The 21,849-nt window shown below is 45.6% G+C and overlaps 2 protein-coding genes across 7 annotated transcripts in view; one reads left to right on the forward strand and one right to left on the reverse strand.

The window, feature by feature from the left end:
- Positions 1–392: 392 nt before the first annotated feature.
- On the reverse strand, positions 393–9,760 carry she.L (Src homology 2 domain containing E L homeolog). The gene is made up of 7 exons (XM_018231705.2): positions 9,718–9,760; positions 7,005–7,943; positions 5,851–5,977; positions 2,457–2,750; positions 1,789–1,939; positions 1,581–1,700; positions 393–1,490 (listed from the first exon to the last, which is right to left on the reverse strand). The coding sequence occupies exons 2-7, from the start codon at positions 7,431–7,433 to the stop codon at positions 1,304–1,306; spliced, it is 1,308 nt and encodes a 435-aa protein (XP_018087194.1). The 5' UTR covers positions 7,434–7,943; positions 9,718–9,760; the 3' UTR covers positions 393–1,303.
- Positions 9,761–9,821: 61 nt separating this feature from the next.
- tdrd10.L (tudor domain containing 10 L homeolog) overlaps positions 9,822–21,849 on the forward strand; it is a 32,578-nt gene continuing 20,550 nt past the window's right edge. For 3 of the 6 annotated variants that reach the window (XM_041573753.1, XM_041573754.1, XM_041573755.1), the window contains exons 1-3: positions 9,828–9,956; positions 11,451–11,514; positions 17,495–17,544. In XM_041573753.1, the coding sequence (XP_041429687.1) occupies positions 11,493–11,514; positions 17,495–17,544 (72 nt within the window). In that variant the 5' untranslated portion in view covers positions 9,828–9,956; positions 11,451–11,492. Of the gene's footprint in view, positions 9,957–11,450; positions 11,515–17,494; positions 17,545–21,849 lie in introns of all 6 variants that reach the window. The other 3 variants (XM_041573756.1, XM_041573758.1, XM_041573757.1) reach the window with 2 other exon arrangements.

Genomic DNA, 21,849 nt, shown 5'->3' on the forward strand with positions numbered 1-21,849 from the left:
TCACCTTCCATTCCCTATGATGGGTAGACCGTAGACCTGTATCTGAAACCGATTATTTACACCAGTAATAGTAATAAGGAGGCTGATGTAGGTTGAAGGAAAAAACTAGTCAGTAGATGTATAATGGGTAATTAGATGTGAAGGGGATATATTTACTTAGCAATAGAAAGTGCTTGGGGATAATTAGCAGCATGTAGGACATAGAACAAAGGGGAAGTTTGGGGAAGAGAATGGCTTTAATGTTTGCTGGGGATGTTTCAGCTACAAGGGTCCGTGGGAGGCACAGAGTGAAAAAAATACTAATTTGTTGAGAATAAGAAAAGACACGGGTCTATTTTTCGTAGATAATTCCGGCCCAGTTGCAGCCAATCAGAAGCCACCAGAGGCGTGAGCACAAATATAAAGATTTATTTGCCTGTATAAATGTATGATACGCAGGAGGGACCGGGTTGGTTTCATACAGTCACAGCGCCCTCTGCTGGTCACTAAAGCAAAGCTCTGCAGAAAGGGGACGGGCGTCTGGTCACAGTAAAGGCTGAACCCCGGCAACCCCACAGCAACTTCAAACTACAACTCCCAGAATGCCTTAGCAGCCAGCGCGGTTAAACAGCAGGCATGGGGGATACAAATATCCCATCACATTCACAATCGGGCCTTTGTGTGTAACATACACCTTCACATTTACATTCACCAGTTATGGACAAAGTATCGGGGTGCCCAACGGTTGCCCCTTGGCCTAATGTTGACCCAACAGAAGTTGTAGGTCAATAACAGAGGCCAGTCACTTACAGTTTGGCCCAAAATTCTGTTCTGAAGTCTGTAGAACCATTACTTACCAGTAGATGGTGCCCCCCTTTGCATGTAATGTACCCCAAATGCCCTAGAGACCTCTCCTGCACCCCCAATTCACTTGCCAATATTCCCTGTATAGCAGAAATGCAAAACAGCCCGTAGCCAGGCTGTCAGCACAAGTCCCGCCTCCTATAGAACCCCTAACCCTCTTTGTGCGTTGATTCAGTCCCCCAACATTATACATATTATACATAAGAAATAACATTCCACATGCCTGAAAATAGGTGCCGACCCAGCGGCCATTTTGGTTTGCCTAATAATAAAACATGTCAGCGCCATTGATCCCCCACCTCTGGTGCAAACTGGACTTGGGAGGAGACATTTTGGGGTGTAGGCTTTGGTCAGCAGGAGGTTGGAAGAGCTTTGTTTAGGGGTGGGGGGAGAACTGATAGAAAAAGTCAAGCCAAGGGAAGAAAGAAGAGTCCGGTCCAACATGAAGTCCAGTCCCTGCTCAGTGTGGCTTGGTGGCCACCGGATACAGAAGGCTGATGTGCTTTGAGCCCTTAAAGGGGAGTTTCTGACTGGAGTAATAATGGACCACCTCCGGGATGCTGTTGAACGCCCCACTCATCTGGCTCAGGGTGAATTTGTTGTCTTTGGTTTGGGCCACAATGATGTGAACACAACCCTGGCTGGTCCTGCAGGGAAGAGAGAAGAAGGGGTGAGAAGTGGGTCCAATCATCGGATGCCCATTTGGGCCCCACTATACACCCCTGGGGGCCACTCACTTGAGAGCAATGGAGAACTTGCTATTCCCAGAGCCGCTGTTGCGCAGTAAGTAACTGGCCTCGGGGCAGGAGTCCAGCAGGTTCTCGGCCTCGTCTCGGGTCACTGATCCATGGTACCAGCTGTGAGTGAGAGAAGGAGCAATGGTTACACCCATGGGAGACATGGAAACGTAACACCCACATATGCAGCACCCCTCTGGTCTCATACCTCTGCTTCTCCAGGGGGACAGTGGGATCCACCTTGTCTTGTTGCTCCGTCTGGTGCTGCTTCAGAACCTTGGGGGTCCAGCTCTTCTGCCTCTGATGTGAGCGCCCTGGTTCCTCCTTACTGGGAGACCTCTCACTGTTCTCAAACTGGACTGAGGAACAAAGGGGAGAGAGAACATATTGGGGTGACCCGCAGCTGATATGTGGCCCTCCAAGGAACTTGTGTGGCCCCCTTCTGCCTATGGCCTCATAGATGGCTGTGTATGACATCATCAGCTGGATATGAGAAAGGGCAAGGAAAAAGAAAAGGGGTGCAGAGGCAAAAAGGGAGAAGAGATGAGGAAGCAAAAAGGGTGAAAGGGAGGGCAAAACATATTTGGAGAGAAGGAAATGGGGGCAAACGAAAAGAGAAGGGGCGATGAGGAAAATGGGGGGAGAGAATGAACATGAAATTAAGGAAAGGGGAAGAGAAGGATGAGGGAGAACAGAGAAAAAAGGGGGAGAAAAGAAGAGTACAGGAGAAAGGGGAGTTTAAAAAAATGGGAGGGGCAGAAGAAAAAGGAGAGTACAAGAGAAATGATTGGGGGCAGCAGAAATGAGTTTGTTTTCTATTTAATAACTAAAATTAAACAGTTTTGGGGCCCAATTAACACCCCATTTCTCCCTCACCTGAAAGGGCCCTAACAATGTGCTCTTTCTTCCACTCCCACGGCTGCTCGTACTCCCCCGCGGGTCTCTCGTCATTTTCTGGCCGCGTCCCGTCCGCCGCCCTCTTCTCCTGCAACTCCGACTCGCTGCCTGCGTCTGGGGGTTCGTAGGGGGTGTCGTACAACTGGGGGGCCTTATCCAGCAGCTCCTGGGAACCCTGTCTCCTCACCACCGTCTTCAGGCCGCAGGGGGGCCCCAACTCCAGCAGCAGAAGTTCTGTGATCAGATTGTCTTTAGAGCCCCGGCGGCGGATCTCTGTGGATCACAACCAAGAAAATTGGGTTAGCAGGTACTATATGGGTCAGAACCACAAGGCCCAATGTACTAATGTGACAGTTTATGGGTCAGTATCTTCTAGGCCCAATGTACTTATGTGACAGTTTATGGGTCAGTATCTCCTAGGCTCAATGTACTTATGTGACAGTTTATGGGTCAGTACCTCCTAGGCCCAATGTACTTATGTGACAGTTGATGGGTCAGTATCTCCTAGGCCCAAATGTAGTTATGTGACAGTCTTTGGGTCAGTACCTCCTAGGCCCAATGTACTTATGTGACAGTTTATGGGTCAGTATCTCCTAGGCCCAATGTACTTATGTGACAGTTTATGGGTCAGTATCTACTAGGCCTAAATGTAGTTTTGTGACAGTTTATGGGTCAGTACCTCCTAGGCCCAATGTACTTATGTGACAGTTTATGGGTCAGTACCTCCTAGGCTCAATGTACTTATGTGACAGTTTATGGGTCAGTACCTCCTAGGCCCAATGTACTTATGTGACAGTTGATGGGTCAGTATCTCCTAGGCCCAAATGTAGTTATGTGACAGTTTATGGGTCAGTACCTCCTAGGCCCAATGTACTTATGTGACAGTTTATGGGTCAGTACCTCCTAGGCCCAATGTACTTATGTGACAGTTTATGGGTCAGTACCTCCTAGGCCCAATGTACTTATGTGACAGTTTATGGGTCAGTACCTCCTAGGCTCAATGTACTTATGTGACAGTTTATGGGTCAGTACCTCCTAGGCCCAATGTACTTATGTGACAGTTGATGGGTCAGTATCTCCTAGGCCCAAATGTAGTTATGTGACAGTTTATGGATCAGTACCTCCTAGGCCCAATGTACTTATGTGACAGTTTATGGGTCAGTACCTCCTAGGCCCAATGTACTTATGTGACAGTTTATGGGTCAGTATCTCCTAGGCCCAAATGTACTTATGTGACAGTTTATGGGTCAGTACCTCCTAGGCCCAATGTACTTATGTGACAGTTTATGGGTCAGTACCTCCTAGGCCCAATGTACTTATGTGACAGTTTATGGGTCAGTACCTCCTAGGCCCAATGTACTAATGTGACAGTTTACAGGGATACAATGACACATGACTTGAGTATCTGAACGTGACAGAATATGACCTATAATATCATTTCTATATTGTTTCCCAGAAAGGAATGAGGTTCTGGGGGGCCGGACACAAGTGACAGGGGCGGGTACAGAGCAATTCCTGAGAATAACAAGTAAAGATAAGGCCGGGGGATTCGGATCTTTTCCATTTAATCCCCCCCTCGCCCCACTGCCGGAGCCAGGACACCTGGCTGTCCCATTCTCCCGGCGCCATGGCAACAGGCCCAATCCAGCGAATAGCAACGGCATCCTCCTTCCTGTCCCAGCAATGAGCCGGCCTGAGAGGAAGTGAGTGGGAGGGGCAGGAAGCAGACTGAGGAAGTCACACCCTGGGCCCGGAGAGAAACAGGAGCAGGGAAGGGGGGGAATCGCTGGGAAAGGGCCCTCCTCATACACAGCCCAGTGCCAAATATCTGCCCTTTATACTCCCCTTACTGTTACACCTCTCAATGGCCGAGGTACAGTGAATAAAGACTATACTATTACTCTATGTACAGATATACAGACCAATTCCCACTACTGGGAGCAGGTAGTAACACAGTGCACATCTCATCCCTTGCACAGCCAATGAGAGCTCAGCTGTCATCCCTGCATCTAACTGCCGCCTCCAAGCCACCCTGTAATTGCTGACTGCCAGCAGCCCTATCTGACCCTCCAGCTGGCACTCACATAGTTGTTATTTCATTCATCTGCTACATGCTGGGCTGCATATAAGTTACTCAGCCAACACCCACTTCAAATCACTATTAGTATAAATGAGACAATTTGCAGTTGGTCTTTTTTTATTAATATATATATATATATGGGTTCTAAGCCATGTGCCATTCTCCTGTCTGAAGCCTTAATGTAAAAACACTGTCAGCTGTCCGGCAACCACTCACCTTGTACAAAGTAGTGAATTTCAAGGGAAAGTTAACCTTTGCATAAAATATTATGGTCACAATATTAACAACTTTGTCTTTATTTTTTTCCTCCAATTATTTTTTTTTTCATTCTGGAATCTGAAATTTAAAATGCAGTCCCCCCCCATTATAAGCTTTAACAATTAGGCATTGTCAGTAAGAGTTAGGGCAGGGGTGTAACCCTAAGACTTCCAGGGGTTCCAGGTATATGTTTATGCAAAATAAGTCTTATTTGCAAAATGTATGGGACCCTAAAATCATATTGCTGTGGGTTCCAGTTAAGCCCCCAAAGCGATTATATAGAAAGACTCTCCATGGGCGGGGGGGATAAGTATAGGTTCCAATGTGCCCAGCCCCCACTGGGTGACCATAGGTCTCTGCACTCTATATACCTGGTTTATTATCTGTAATATGGCTGTCAATAAAGAAAGGGGGCGCTCGCTGGCTCCCTGGATTTAATAAGGCAAAGCATGGAAAAAAACATAATTTGGGAAAAGTCCCATAACATGGGGGTGGGGCAGGGTGAGCCTTTCTCAGCCACATTCACATTGATTGGAAGAGAGGAAGCTGCAGTTTCCTGCTGGGAGAAGAGATAAGGGGCACATTTACCCTGTAACGCTCAGACTTTGGGGTCACACACTGTGACCTGTGCTCCAGCCAATGAATGACAGGCAGCCCAGAGACTCCTCTATTATAGGAAACCCCTTTAACCCTTTCTGGGGGAGGGCAAGGATACTGTCATGTGAATTGAGACACGCCCGGGAGTGAAGGGGTTAATCGCAATTGTCTGATATTTCCTTCCTGCCTTCCGAACGCTTTGTCCCCAAGCCCAGCGCCCAAACCAACTGGTCAACAAGTGGGAATAGATTGTCCCAGAGAGGGGGGGGGGATTCCAAAAGCTGAAACAAAGGGGTGGGACTTTCAACCCCCAAAAAAGTCATTAATACAGTGATGACCAGTCAATAGCAGCAGCCTGACACTGGCATTAATGGAAACCAATGAAAACCAGTAACAGGGTTGGGGCAGATTTAGGTGGGCGGAGCTTATGGGACTCACCTGTGATCATCTGCTGGGCGTCGTAGGGTTCCATGTAGCCGTCGTTCTCTCCGAGGCGCTCACTGTCTCTCGGGTCCTTGGTGCATTTGGCGTCATACGGGATGGCGTAATTCTCGATGATGATTATCTGGGAGGGGCAATAATATTTTAGAAAGATTCTTTCTGTTGAAACCCCCACAATTAAACTGCAGGGGCTGCTGGGTAGAGACGGACATAACTTATAAGCATATATATATGTGTGTGAAAACTGACATCAGTGTTCTAGTCCCGCCCACTGCTTGAGTCACAGACTTACTAGAAGGAGCAGGGCTGGCAATTATATAAATAAGATAAATAAATACGCTAAATAAATAACAAAGACCAATTGAAAAGTTGCTTATAATGGGCCATTCTATAACATTATATAACTTAAAGGTCGAAGACCCATTTAAAGAATGGATAATTCTAAGCAACTCTGCAGTTGGCCTTCATTTTTTCCCTTATGAATTATCTGCCATCTTCTTCTGACCCCATCTAAATAAAACAAATGCTCTGTAAGGCTACAAATGTATTGGTATTGCTACTTTTTATTACTCCTCTTTCTATTCAGTCTCTCTCCTAGTCATATTCCAGTCTCTTATTCATTTCAGTACATGTTTGCTAGGGTCACTGGGACCCTAGCAACCAGATGGCTGAAATTGCAAACTGGAGAGCTGCAGAATAAAAAGCTAAATAAGACAAAAACCACAAATAATAAAAAAATTAAATTGTCTCAGAATATCACTCTCTACATCATACTAACAGTTAATTTAAAGGTGAACAAACCCCTTAAACAGGAAGATTTAAGGCCCAACTAAAACAACCTAATGGCATCTTAAAGGGCTGTGGCAGGGTGTCTCTACCAGAAAACAATTAAAGACAGGGTGTCAGTCTATAGCATAGGGCAAAGCACAGTACAATACATTAATTTAGAGAAAATAAGGTCCCTTTTGGGGTCACTTAATCACAACTAGTTGCCCCTTTATTGCTGCAATTGACTAATCTAAGCCAGAAGTGCTGCACTGCTATAGGGAGTGTATCTCCGGTTTTTGGGAACCCACCTATAACTCAGTGACATTACAGCTGTTACAGAACTGCTGGAAGGCCCCCGGTTGGTCAGCCCACCTATAACTTACTGTTTCATCTTTGATGGGCCGGTCCTGGTCCTGTCCTGGTGGTTGTTCTTCTGCTTCCTGGAAATCTCTGGTGTTTTTGTCCTGCAAGCTTGGGTCCACCTTTATAAGGCGATTGATGTAGGTGCTGTGGCCCTTGGGTGCCCGGAGCCCACCCACTTCATCCCTTGAATTCTTTCTTCCTTTCCCTTGCAAAAGACTCTGAAGACTCTCCCGGGACAGCCGAGTGTCCTTCAAGCTCTTGCTCTGCCCTTCCGATGAGGAATTCTTCCTGCTCTTCACCGGAGCCCCGGTTGGCCCACCGGGTTCTGGACAGGAATTTTTTCGGGAAGCCCCCATTTTGGGTAGGGTTTTGGCCCCGGGGAGCCCAGGCTTGGCTCGGTCTGAAACATTCTTCAGAGTCAAGGGAAGATCCTTAAACCACTTTGCCATGGCCGGCAGCTAAACCCAACAAACGGTAACTAGCCAAGGGCCGCAGGGGCCCCAAGTTTCCAGCCAACACTATCCAGGCGCTCCCAATATCCAATGACTGATGCCCGCTTCTTCCGTCCCCACCTTTGCCAGGGTCTCTACTCCTATTTTTGAGGAGGGGTTGGGAGCTTTCTTGGCAGGTGCCTCTCCCAGGCTGGTCTTGGGTTGCTGGAGCTTTCCGGACTTCTCCTTGGTGAGGCTCCTAGAGCACTGGCCGCTTTAGCAGAGGGGCCCGGCAATGGGCTTTCCCTTGTACAAATAAAATGATGCAATTTCCTACTTTCAGGGATTTTCCTACAAGGAATCCCTCTAAATTAGCTTGGGGCACAGGTTACAGCAGCATGGAGATGAAGAAGGTCCTGGTCCGTTGAGGGCACCTGGGTGAGTTAGAGGATGGGCATGTTACAAAACTGGTGGTTGCTGGATGAAGACTCCAAGTGATGTGGGAGAGTCAGTGCTGTCGTGTCCACCCTGTAGGAGACAATGGCTGAGGCTCAATAACAGGAAAGGCTTGGGGTTTCTCTGCCTCCGACCGACAATGTGTGAGCCACTGTCACAGAGACACAATGACTACTGGGGCGGGGAGACCACTGGCAGCAGTCTCACCCACTCACTCATCTGCACTCTCACTCACTATCCAAACACTCGCACACTCTATAGGTGCCTATTCCTCCCTCTCAGTATACAATAAAAGTCAGTCACACACACTCTCGCCCTCTCTAAAACGTTATATTACAAGGCAGTCTCTTTCTCTAACCATTTCTAAAGAGGTCGTATTAAAATACAATCACTCTCTTAAAGGGTTTTTACAGTCTGTCTCTTCCTAGAAAGAGACTCTATAAAACTGTCTTTCTCAATAGACTACGGTACAAACTGTCTCTCTCAATAGACTGCTGTATAAGACCGTTTCTCACATTAGGCTGCTATATAAGGCCTTCTCTCTCAATAAACTGCTGTATAATACCGTCTCTCTCAATAAACTGCTGCATAAGACCTTCTCTCTCAATAAACTGCTGTATAATACCGTCTCTCTCAATAAACTGCTGCATAAGACCGTCTCTCTCAATAGGCTGCTATATATATATATATACTGTATATATATATATATATATTATATACTGTATATATATATATATATATATATATATATATATATATATATTATATATATATATAAAACACTGTCTCTCACAATAGGTTGCTCTCTCTCTCTCTCGTCTCTCTCTCTCTCTCTATATAGTATATTTGTCTTTGTCTATATGTATTTTGTGGTCACAGCCTCATTGCACCCCCGCGTAATGGTTTTAAAAATTAGTGGTGAGCACAACTTTCCCTTGTTTGTTATAGTTATACAGGAGCAGTGACAAGCTCCATGTTGTAGCTCCCACCCTTCCCAAATATATATAAAAATGGAAACCAAAAAACCGCACTCACAGGACTTGATTTGTGCAAACAAAGTGGTTTTATTCTGACGTTTCGGCTCTAACACTCGAGCCTTCTTCAGGAAGTATATATATAATATATATGACTGTCTGTATGAATAGGCTGCTGTATTGTGCTGTGTTTGAGTGGAAATGAAGTGTATATGAAGGTGTAGGTGTTATATAGGGGTGCAATATATAGTGAATAAAGTCCCCCCCCTCTTGTAAATGATAAGGATATTATAAGTCACGAAGAGTCCCATGACCATAGAAAAGTACGAGGCCGAAGGTCATGGAACTCCGAGGTAACTTCTAATATCCTCATATTTTGCAACTTTATTTATTTATTATAATACACACGTTTCAGTGAGTCATGTGACAGAAATGACATCAGAACTCACCGTTTATAACTGATGACATCAGAACTCACCGTTTATAAGGATATCATTTACAGGATATTCATGGCTTTTGTGTATTAACTAGGGGTACTAGTTGCTAGATGCTCATATATTCAGTGGCCCAGACTTATATACCAACATACTTTCCCCAGCAGAGTGACTGTATATATGGGACACACAATGTACTGACTGAACCCCCTTGGAATCCCCACAAGCTACAGGTAAGTCCTTCATTGACACATTCCTCTCCTCCCTCTGCTAATTATACACTCACTCACTTATCTTTCCTAAACTGCTGCACCATGGCATTACCATAGCAACCAGACATCCCTTAGTGATGTGATCACGTGACCAGTGGGCACAGTCCCCCCCTCCCTCCTATACATAAACAGGTATCTCCCCCTGTATCTCAGAGAGTGTACTCACCTACCAGCTGCTCCCGGCGCTCTCTCTCACTGGCAGCTCCAAATGTCACTCAATTCTCCCCCCCCCCAGTGATCTTAGCCCCGCCCCTGCTTCCTGCACCTCCAGCCCCAGCGGCTCACGTGCGCCTCCTCCCTGTGACTGGGAAAGTGCGACGCCATCTTGTGGTTGAACGATTGGCGCCAGGCGCGGGATTGTGCTGAGAAGAGGCAGAGAGAGAAAGAGTTCTGTTGTTGCTGCTGGTGCGTCATTATTCCCTTATTATTGTGTCTAATAGTGAGACACCTGACTGGCCCTGTGTGTTACTGTCCCTACTCCAGGCTCAGTGTTTGGCTTTTGTACTGGGACAGGCCTGGGAACCCCCTGCCAGCTATTAGCCCATTACACGGTTAATAATACTAATAATAATACTATCCCAGCTTCTCTGAAAGATTTGGCTCACCATGGAGGGCTCCTCTCTTCACTCTTGATTACAGGGCATATAATCCCCCCATTCCTGCATTGGTACATTCCAATTCCTCCAGACTCCAGCTGCGGCCGCATCCATTCAGTCCCAACACAGGGTGGATTTCATACAAGATGTGCCCCTGAGAACTTACTGAAGCCTGTAGCCTACATGGCCAATTAGGGTGTCCCATTTTAAAGTTGGTTTTCTCCTTCAAATTAACTTGTAATATGATGTAGAAGACAATTTGCAATTGGTCTTTTTATTCTTCTTCTTGAGGTTTTGAATTATTTAAATTAGTTGTCCCACTGCTCTCGGGCCAGGCTGTTAAAGTGTTAATGTTTCAGTTCTCTGGGTCGGTGACTAGGGTTTGCTTTTCACCCAAACTGTTTGGGTTTTTGTAAGGCCGGCTCGGGTCTGAACTCTCTGTTCCGTTTACAGCCTTATAAAACCCAAACGATAATCCGGCCAATACGTGAAGAGCATTTGAATACTAAGATACTCAACTTTCTTATTATTACAAATCAAAAAGCAAATCAATCACAAATAAGTGTGTTTTTTTTTTCTAAATTAGCATTGCTGTATTTCAGAGCTTTCTGGATAACTGATTTCTGTATAATCGATCTCATACCTGTAATTAAAGGATTGGGCTTCATCAATAAGCAGAATATAGGGTTGTTACCTGTGTGGTTTTCAACTGGTCATCAACACTTTAAAACATCAGTTGCATCTAAGTGATGCAATAACGTTGCCCTGGTGTCATAACTCCACCAACATCATTGTGCCCACCTCTGATGTCATCATGCCTGTTCCTACATCACTGCCCCACCCCCGATGTTATCTGCCCTGCCCCCATGGTCGGGTTTAGCCATCAGCAAAGGTGGCGACCCTACCAGTGACCCAAACAACAGGCCTCATGTTCAGCTGAAAGAGGCTGATTATTCAAATCCTGCGCATCGTAAATAAGACTAACCGAAAAGCTGCTGGGAACTGGCCCTTTTGTACTAAACGTCCATTTAAAGGTAATAAAGCAGAATGCTGCAGATTATGTGGAATCCAGGGAATATCTGCCCTCATTGGAGGGTGACTGAGGATAAAAGGCTCATCTTACACATTTTTGGCCACTCAATCTACTGGATTTTACCCCTTCATTGCTCTGTTGAACCTCCTGTACCATTGAAAGTTCTGTCCATTGTTCAAGGCACCCATTGAGCACCCATATAAGCAGAGAACAACACCCACCCCAAGCAGTGAGATTACAGTGCCTGAGCCATGCGTTTCTATGTTCCAGGTGGCAGTTGGGTGTTGGCGTGACAGCTGGAAGAGAAGCAGAATGGATGCCCAGAAACACTTAGGTAACGTTCTCAACCTTCCCTGAAATTCATCCCGTTAGCTCACATAGGGGGCTTCCGGGTCCTCAGAGACCACCCTGGTATTTTGTAACAATGGAAACTGGTCGGATTCTTTTATCGGAACAAAAGGGGGCAATATTCCCATTTGAATGGAAAACATGAGCAGAACAAGGAGGTTTAAAGGGGTTGTTCACCTTTGAGATAACTGTTAGTATGATGTAGAGAGGGATATTCTGAGACTATTTGTAATTAGTTTTTATTATTTAAGGTTTTTGAGTTATTTAGCTTTTTATTCAGCAGTTCTGCAATTTGCATTTTAAGCAATCTGGTAACTAGTAGGGATGAATCCACTATTTTGGATTCGGCCGAAACCCCTGAATCCTTTGCGATAGATTCGGCCGAATACCGCAAATTAGGGGTGGGAAGGGGAAACATATTTTACTTCCTTGTTTTGTGACAAAAAGTCACACGATTTTCCCTTCCATTCGGTTTGGCTGGGCAGAAGGATTGGGCCGAATCCTGCTGAAAAATGCTGAATCCCGAACCGAATCCTGGATTCGGGTGCATTCCTAGTAACTAGGGCCCAAATTACCATATCAACTATGAATTGATTTGAATAAGAGACAGGAATAGGAATAGGAAGATAAGGAATAAAAAGTAGCAATAACGATACATTTGTAGGGGGGGCGGAACTGCATGCTGAACCGGTAAGCCGCTCTGCTACTAAATTACCCTGTGCAGCCCATAACTGACCCAAAAACCCGTGAACAATCGGTCGGAACGGCTTTCTGGACACCACAGCACCTAAGGTACCAGCCATGAGAAGAAACAGTCAATATAGTCAGCGTGTGCGCTCGGAAACAACTGCTAATCTAGAGCAGTACGCCCGCGGCATCAAACAAGATAACGCCCGCACTTCTTCCCCTTCCCTGAGAAACAGGCCTCAAAGGGGAGCACCATCTCAGACAGCGCAGGCTTCTCGATAGCACAGAAGTCAGCGCGAAAAATTACAGCGGGCAAAAGTAACCCAAGAGCACACATAGAGGCCGCGCTGGAACACGAGGTACAGGCTAATGGTGCAACCAAAGATGGCGCCCACACCTACCCCTCTAAGCAGCAGCAGTCACGCAGCATGGAGGGAGGGGAACAGAACAACACAGAGCCGACCGCGCAGGATGTACTTGCTGCCATATCCTCATGCCAATCTACATTGACAGCAGCCCTTACCACCAAGATAGAGGAAGTGAAGGTGGAAATCTTGCTGCTCAAACACGATGTACAGAACATCCGAGAAAGAACAAGCTGTGGAAGAGCAGGTGTGGGCCATTGAGGATCGTGCCGCTCCCTTGCCCAATGAGATCACCCAGCTACACAAATTGCTGAAACATGCCTCTGATCGCATGGAGGATATGGAAAACCGCCAGTAGGCTTACCAGAAAAAAGTTAGAGGCAGACCCTGAAAGAGATGCTCTCACAGCAATTCGTGGCAGAGAGGGCCTATAGGGTACCTACACGAGCCCTGCCTCCTGGAGCCCCTCTAAGACCTTTCCTCATAAAATTACTGAACTACCGCGACAGGGATACGGCACTGAAAGCTGCAAGAACCAAAGGTGATATATACTACCAAGGAGCTTGAGTGTCATTCTATCCAGACTACTCAGTAACCCTGGAACGCCAATGTAATACCTTTTTTGGAGTAAAGAGACGCCTACGTGATATGGGGATTCCCTACAGTATGATCTTCCCGGCCAAGCTGTGGATCACAGATGGTGGCAGAGTGCAGCTCTTTGATCAACCTAGCAACGTCCAAAATTGGGTGGACACCCATCCAAGGGCCCAGCAACGGAGCCCACCTAGGCCACACAGTAGCCCTCCGCGTCAGTGAAGTGGAACCAGACTAATCACCCATATATGCAGCAGATGAGTACCAAAGAGGTGGGAGAAGCAGGGAAAATACCCATTCTCTAATGTATTTCTCTTCATGTAAATTGCAATGGCGGTACAACATAAATTTACGCTTTTGTCCTGGAACATTAGGGGGTATAAATGACAAAGTCAAGAGGTCAGTGATACTAAGTCAACTAAGGAAATCAGGGGGCGGACCTTATCATGTTGCAGGAGACACACCTGGTGGATTAAAGGGTAAGGGCCCTAAAGAGATATTGGGTCTAAAACGTATACCATGCAGAGTACTCTACATACTCTAGAGGAGTGGCCATAATAGTGAGGAATTCCCTTAGTTTTAAATTTGAATGGCTAATAACAGATAGAATGGGGAAATATTTGATACTTAAAGGCCAAGTGAACAGCAACACATATATCTTTATTAATGTGTATCTTCCACCCTCAGCAGATATACAAACTCTTAATGAGATCCTACAAAATGTAGAGACACTGGGCAGCTTCCCCATGATCTGGGCAAGTGATTAACATGGTCCCTGACCCCAAACTGGATAGACTCCGTCCCATAACAAGCGACTGCCGAGCCCTAGCGCATTGGCTAGATGCAACTGGTCTCACTGATGTATGGAGATGGAAAAAAAACCCAAAAACAACCTGTTACACCACTTCTTCCTCAGCATTATCCAGAATAGATCTTATACTGGTTACTGCAAATTTACTTAGGAAAATCGACACGGTTCACTTTTCCACTCGGGTGTTCTCTGACCATGTCCCGGTGGTGTTAACTTTAGAGGGACGTGATACAGTTACTGCTTCATGTTTCACTAATCTCTGAAAAGAGACAGAGGCTGACATTGAGGCAGCCAAAGTGGAATTGGCCACTTGGGAGCGGGACCTAATATCATCTCCCACTAACGCAGCTAAGCAAAACATGGCAGCAGCTCAGAGGCATATAGACGAATTGCTTATTGATAAATTCTCCCAGAGTGAACTATAGGAAAGCTGCATGGTATGATAAGGGGGCTAAAAATGGGAAATTGTTGGCCCTACTAGCTAAAGGAGATGTCCCACATACAGTGATACACAGTGTTAAATGAGAAGGAGGGGACCTGATTATGGATAAGAAATAATTGGTTGGTAGATTTAGGCAATATTTTCAAAATACGTTCGCTGCTCTTTCCCCAATCCCTATAGAAACTCTTATTTAGCCCAAATAGAACTCCCCTGTATTTCACGTCCCAGGATGGACGACCTTGAAAGGGGACATAGCTGAAGAGATAGAGAATGCCATTGCAGACATGCCTGCGGGACGCTCCCTGGGTCCAGGTGGCCTTCCTGCTGAGTGGTACAAGGCTCATACAAAAATCCTAACTCCCAGACTAACCACGTTATTTAACAATATCTCACACAGCAAGTCACTTCCAGAGTCCTGTTATATGGCCCACATAGTTTTGATACTAAAAGAGGGGAAAACGCCAGAATGCTGTAAATCATATCGTCCCATCTCATTGCTGAACTGTGATGCACAAATATTTGCAAAGGTCCTAGCTAATAGGGTTAAAAGAGTAACTGCAGAATTAGTGCACCCGGACCAAGCATGGCTACAGACATCATTATTCGGAGGCTGTATAATAACCTGGCTCTAGACCACAACAACAAGGGCAGTAGAATAGTGGTGTCTATTGACACGTCAAAAGCATTTGATACAATATCATGGGCTTATTTATGGGAAGTTTTAACTAAATTTGGTTTTGGCCAACGCTTTCTGAAATGGGTCCGGGCCCTGTACTAAACGTAAGGCTAGGGTGCTGGTGAATGGTTTGCTATCAGACGAGGTGCAGCTGGGGAGGGGGACAAGACAGGGGTGCCCCCTTTCCCCCCAACTGTTTGCCCTAGCCATAGAGCCTTTAGCAGAAGATTAGGGACTCCCCAGACATAGAGGGTCTGGAAATTGGCAGAACTGTGGAGAAATTATCTCTATACGCTGACGACATGCTTCTTTATTTGGCTAACCCCTGCAGGGCCTTAACTAAGGCTTTGGAATGCAATGAGGAATTTGGAGAATTTTCTGGATTGCAAATTAACCAATCAAAGTCAGTTATTTTCCCAGTTGATCCACTACCCCCTGAGACACCAGAGAGGCTGGGTCAATTAAAGGTGGTACAATCCTTTAAATATCTAGCGATTGTGATACAGGCAGACTTCAAAAAATTTGAAGAGCATAATTTAACCCCAGTATTCAAGTCTCTAAGTGCTAAAACTGAGGTTTGGCAGAATTTGCCTCTCTCCCAGGAAGGATTAACTTATTTAAGATGGTTTTCCTTCCCAAATTTTTATATTTATTTCACAAGTCACCAATAATGCCCGGAATCAATGGTTTAAGTATGTCAATTCCATTCTACGTAAATTTCTCTGGGCGGGAGAACATCCACGAATGGGCTTTAGAACCCTACAGACGCCCACAACAGGCGGGAGCCTTGCTTTGCCCAATCTCAGGTTGTACTTTTTAGCGAGCCAACTTACCTATGCGCATTTGTGGACAGTTCTACAGTCTGACAACCCTTCCACTATGCTTGAAGCTGTGAGCATGGGCTCACTGGAGGCTTTGGCTAAATTACTATATAGAGGATCCTCACTGCACTGCTCAATTACTACACTAATGGCTACAGCAGTGGAAGTGTTCAAAAAAGCACTAAAGATTGTCCATAAGGCAAGACCTGTGTGGTCCTGCTGGACGCCTCTTTTGGGGAACGGGGAACTCCCACATTTCAGGGATCTACCAGATGTAAGTTGCTGAGCTAGCCGAGGAGTAAAAACCATGAATGACATTGTCGAGAATGGGGACATGAAGCAATTCTAGAGCCTTCGAAGCACTTACCACACTCTGTTTTTCCGGTACCTCCAGCTCAGGCATGCCTTCAGAACCCAATTACCTACCAGACCCATTGAAATAGTAGAGACTACGCTAGAAGTTTATTTGGGCAAGGAGGACCTAAGGAAACAGACCACCTGGTTCTATGTCATACTGGGACAGGCCAGTCCAGATCCTTTAGAGAAAATGAGGAATAAATGGTCTAGAGACATTCCAGGCCTGGAGGAGGAGATGTGGACAGATGCACTGAAACAGGTCCCAGATATTACCATATCTGTCAGAGACAGGTATATTCAAACTAAGTTCTGAACAGAGTGTACGTCACACCATATAGGCTTGCAAAACTATATCAGATCAATGCAACAAATGTAACCAGGAGGTAGGCACAGTTATACATGTATTCTGGGAATGTCCGAGAATTCAAGGGTTCTGGGAGGGGGTTCTGCAACTCACCTCTCTAGTCTTGGATGTACCACCTTTCAGAACCCCATTGGTTTGTCTTTTGGGAGTAATGGATAATTGGGTTTTGAAGTCTACTGTCAAACTTTGCTATCTACAACTTTTATACTAAGCGAAAAAATCTATCCTTTTACACTGGAAATCAATTGACCCCCGACTGTTGCCTTTTGGAGGGGACAGGTTAAATCTTGCCTTACCAAAAATTGGTTTATATAACTAGGGGCTGCCCCAAAAATTTCGAGGGAATTTGGGGGGCTTGGTTGGAATATAAAGACACCCACTAATGTTGTGTTTTGCATGAGAGGGAACTTTAACTGATGGCTCCACTTATAATATGTATGTCTTTTTATTATTTTCTTTTCATGTCTGTATTTGTTTGTTATAAAAAATGCAAAAATAAAAACTTTAAAAAAAACAATACATGTGTAGCCTTACAGAGCATTTGTTTTTTTAGATGGGGTCAGCGACACCCATTTGAAAGCTGGAAAGAGTCAGAAGAAAAAAGCAAATAATTATTAATAGATAATGAAGACCAATTGAAAAGTTGCTTAGAATTGGCCATCCTATAAAAGTTTCCTTAAAGGTGAACCACCCCTTTAAGGATTGTATAAAATCCCAGTGTAGATATAAGTGGTCCCTGAATTACAAGATTATTATATGTATATATGTGTTTGTGTGTGTGTGTATATATATATATATATATATATATATATCAGTATACTGATGCTCCATCTCTCTCTCCCCCCACAGAGATGAACAAAGGAGTCTACGTGGGCAATCTGCCGCATGACACCACTGAGGTAAGTGCTAAGTATGGAACACAACAATTTGCAATTGGTTTTTATTATGTGACTTATTTAGCTTTTTATTCAGCAGCTCTCCAGCTTGTAATTTCAGCAATCTGGTTGCTAAGGTCTAAATTCCCCTAGCAACCATGCACTGATTTGAATAAAAGTCTGGAATATGAATAGGAGAGGGACTGAATAGAAAGATGATTAAAACGTAGCAATACATATACATTTGTAGCCCATTTGAAAGCTGGAAAGAAAACTATAAATAATGAAGACCATTAGAAAGTTGATTAGAATTGTGATTACTGTGCATACTATGAAGGTAGCATATCCTGGGCTTTCTGGGAGGCAGAGGAGGTATTGGGGGCAGAATATCACTCTCTACATCATACTAAATGTTTAACTTAAAGGTGAACAACCCCTTTAAGGCCATTATGGACCCTCTGGTCTGCAACCCTTAAAGGGGAACTATCATTGTGTATGTTGGATAGCTCATCTGTTCTGTTCTGAAAGGTGAATCTTTCCCATAGGCTCCAACAAAGCAGCTGCAAGCAGCCAATCAGTGCCAGGGTAAAATGAAAGAGACAACCTCATATAAAGTTATTCCCCATTAGTGAATAAAACTTGATTTGTGACATAACTGCATTTCTCTAGTCGGCCCTCCTGTCAGTGCAGATGTACGGGTTATGTCCAGGTTCACCTCTTGGCCCCTCCCTCAGGATATATAGGCTCCACCTCTGTTGCCCAGTTCTGTCGTCCTGCCTTGGAGGTGAAGGACAGAAATTTTTCTAATTTGAATTTATTAATTTTTATTTTACAACTACCTTGTTATGGAGGCATGCAGTTCTGTCTCCCATCAATTCAGGCTGATCCCTCCTGGCTGGCATTTTGCAGCTAGTGGACAGACTCACACACGCATTATGGAGGCATGCAGAGCTGTCTCCTACCATGTCGGGCTTCTCCCTCCTTGCTGGCAGATTGCAGTAAGTGGAGTAGCTTAGAGTAATCGATTACTCTCTAAGGGCTAGGTATGCAGAGCTATCATAAAGCCCAGTAAGGATTGGCACTTATACATTGGGTGCTGCGTTAGCCCCCAGATCCAGGATGGAGATCTACCTTTAGTCTCCGATGGGCCCACAACAGTAAATCTGCTCACTGGGTACTATATTCCCAGGTAAGCAGAATCGTTCAGCTACTTTAGTGAGCGTCCCTCTACACAAGGCAAAAGGGCTGCTTTGGAACCAGGCGAGTTGGCGCGCACTGCACAACAAAGTCCGACATCTTGGTTTTGGGCAACATATGCGCACTGCACAACAAAATCCGCCATCTTGTGTTTATGGCGCGAAAAGCACAACCGCACGCTACGTCATAGTGTGTCGCCAGTGCTAGAGGCGCATTGCGTGAACTGACTCCCTGAAATACACAGAGGTAGAGACTGACTGTTATCTGCGCACGGAGCCTTCAGGCGCACACACACAGTGGACAGAGCCATTGAGACTGTAAGTGCACAAACTATATAATTATATATCCACAATGGAAAGAGCAGACTCACTCATAGACTTAAGGGAAGATATGCAAGCTGCAAAGTCTGTAAAGAAATCTATCAAGAGCCCTGTAAAAGGGGCAAAATGCAGAAAATATTGAGCCACCAATCCTGCCCCCCAGGATATTAATGTTGAAACTAACTCAGCCATAATGGAGTTACAGGGTAATGAGGAGTCCATGTCTAATGACGTCTAAAGTAACACCACAACTCCCTCCTCAGGTAGGAGACTTTTTAGAGTGGGTTAGAACAGCGTTCCAACAACAACAACAAGGCACCAAACATAAAGCTCAATACCCACCACCTGACATATCAGACAGTGAGGAAGGCCATCTGTGGTGTCCACCAAAAGAAATTTCGGTCATTCCCCATACTGTATTTAAGACAATTACCCACACTATTGACACTGAATGGTCACAGCCAGACCGGCGCTTTACCTTAAATAAAAGGTTTTATCATACCTACCCAGTTCCAGAGGAATTGCGCAAAGTCTGGGATAAACCACCAAAAGTAGATTCCGCCATTTCTAGACTTTCCAAACAAACTACATTGCCAACCGAAGAAGCAGCCTTTAGAGATCCTATGGACAGGAAATTAGAGTCTTCTGTAAAAAGGGCTTACACTCAAACAGCAACCCTCAGACCTGCAGCACAGCAGCAGGCCTGGCCCGCACGACTAAACAATGGGCGCAGGAGATAGGCGAGAAACCACGAGCTTCTGCTCAGGATTTAGCCATGGAGATTAGTAGGCTAGACGCGACCCTGTCTTTCCTCGCGGATTCAGCTCTTGAAATCATCCGCCTGGCGGCAAAGTCTTCAGCCAATTCAGTAATGGCTCGAAGGGCCATGTAGCTACGCCAGTGGTCAGGGGGCACCGCTTCTAAAAATATGCTGTTAGGATTACGCTATACAGGAGAGTCTTTGTTTGGACCAGATCTCAAGCAAATATAACTGAGGTTACGGGTGGAAAGAGTACCTTCCTTCCAGCAGGTAAAAAGGGGCATCTAGACCAATGGAGCCCGAGTGCCAACAGGTTTACAGGGAGGCGTACATGGTCCACTCCCAATCAGAATTTTCATTCCTTTTGTTTCCCCAACTTTCATACCAGTAACACAGAACAGGGTGCGAGACACACTAGACAGCAGTGGCAACAACAAGGTAGACACAAAAAGCCTACCACCACAAAGGCGACCTCAGCCTGACTGTCTCCAGAAATTACCCAAAGTAGGAGTACGCCTGTCCAACTACCTCTCTTGCTAGGAAACACATGTTCTGGACAGTTGGGTACTTCAGATTATCAAAGAGGGCTACAGAATACATTTCACAAAATTACCACCAACACGATTTGTTCCGTCGTTAGTTCCTCCGCATAGACAACTTGCCTTAAACCAAGCAATCGAATCACTACAACAATCAAGGGTCATCATGCCAGTGCCACAGAACCAAAGATTCAAAGGGTTCAATTCCAATCTCTTCCTGGTCACAAAAAAAGAGGAATCATTCAGACCAGTTTTGAACCTCAAATTATTAAACCGGTTCATTCACAGCCAAAAGTTCAAAATGGAGTCGATCAGATCAGCCATAGCCCTCATGGAGCCCGATTGCTTCATGACATCTATCGATCTCCAAGAAGCGTACCCTCATATTCCCATACAACCGTACTCTCAGCAGTTCCATAGGCTCGCAGTCAGAGACCAACACTTTAAATTTGTGGCTCTACCCTTCGGACTTTCCACAGCCCCACGAGTCTTCACCAAAATGCTTGGACTGCTGACAGGCCACTTGAGAACAATGGGAATTCATGTCTTACCATATCTGGACGACCTTCTCCTCAAGGCTACATCTCAGAGTCTAGCAAACAGGGATGCAAAGATCGCCCTACAAGTCCTAGCTCAGCACGGATGACTTGTAAACCACCGCAAGAGCTCCCTTATTCCATCCCAGACCATAATATTCCTGGGTCTACAATTCAACTCCAGTTACAAAACAGTACAACTCATGGAGGACAAAATAGACAAATTGATCAATAGTCACTACAAGCCTCCTCAAAAAGTCGACAGTGACAGCAGACTCTGCAACTCCTGGGGTTCATGGTAGCAGCCCTGGAAGCCATGACGTTCGCCAGGTTTCATTTGCGTCCACTACAATGCAATTTCTTACAGTACCGGAACAAGGATCTACAGCAGATCATCCTCATAGCAGAAAAAAACAATAGCAGTCTCTCTTGGTGGATGAACCGCTTGCACCTAGCCTCTGGCAGGAGCTTGGCCCGGTCAAGTGGGAAGTTGTGACGACGGATGCCAGTACCTTCAGACGGTAAGCGGTATACCGCAACCACACATTACAGGGTCGCTGGACCCCGCAAGAATCTCGTTTGCAGATAAATGTTCTGGAACTGCGAGCGATAGTGCTGGCCCTTCAGGGCTCTTCTGAGCTTTCCCAGTCAGAATTCAGTCAGACAACGCCACTGCAGTGGCTTACGTCAACAAACAGGGAGGAACCCGCAGCAAGTTGGCCATGCACGAGGCCACAAAGATCTTAACATGGGCAGAAAACCATGTACCAACCATCTCGGCAGTGTACATACCCAGGGTACTCAATTGGGAAGCAGACTTCCTCAGCAGACAAACCATCGACCAGGGAGAACCAATCCTACCCAGTATCATCGCAGAGATCAAACAGGAAGCAGTGACCACGATACTTATTGCCCCAGATTGGGCCAATAGACTTTGGTATACGGATCTGATCTGCATGTCCATCTGCAGACCGTGG

This window comes from Xenopus laevis, chromosome 8L, assembly GCF_017654675.1.
Source record: "Xenopus laevis strain J_2021 chromosome 8L, Xenopus_laevis_v10.1, whole genome shotgun sequence".
NCBI lineage: Eukaryota > Metazoa > Chordata > Amphibia > Anura > Pipidae > Xenopus > Xenopus laevis.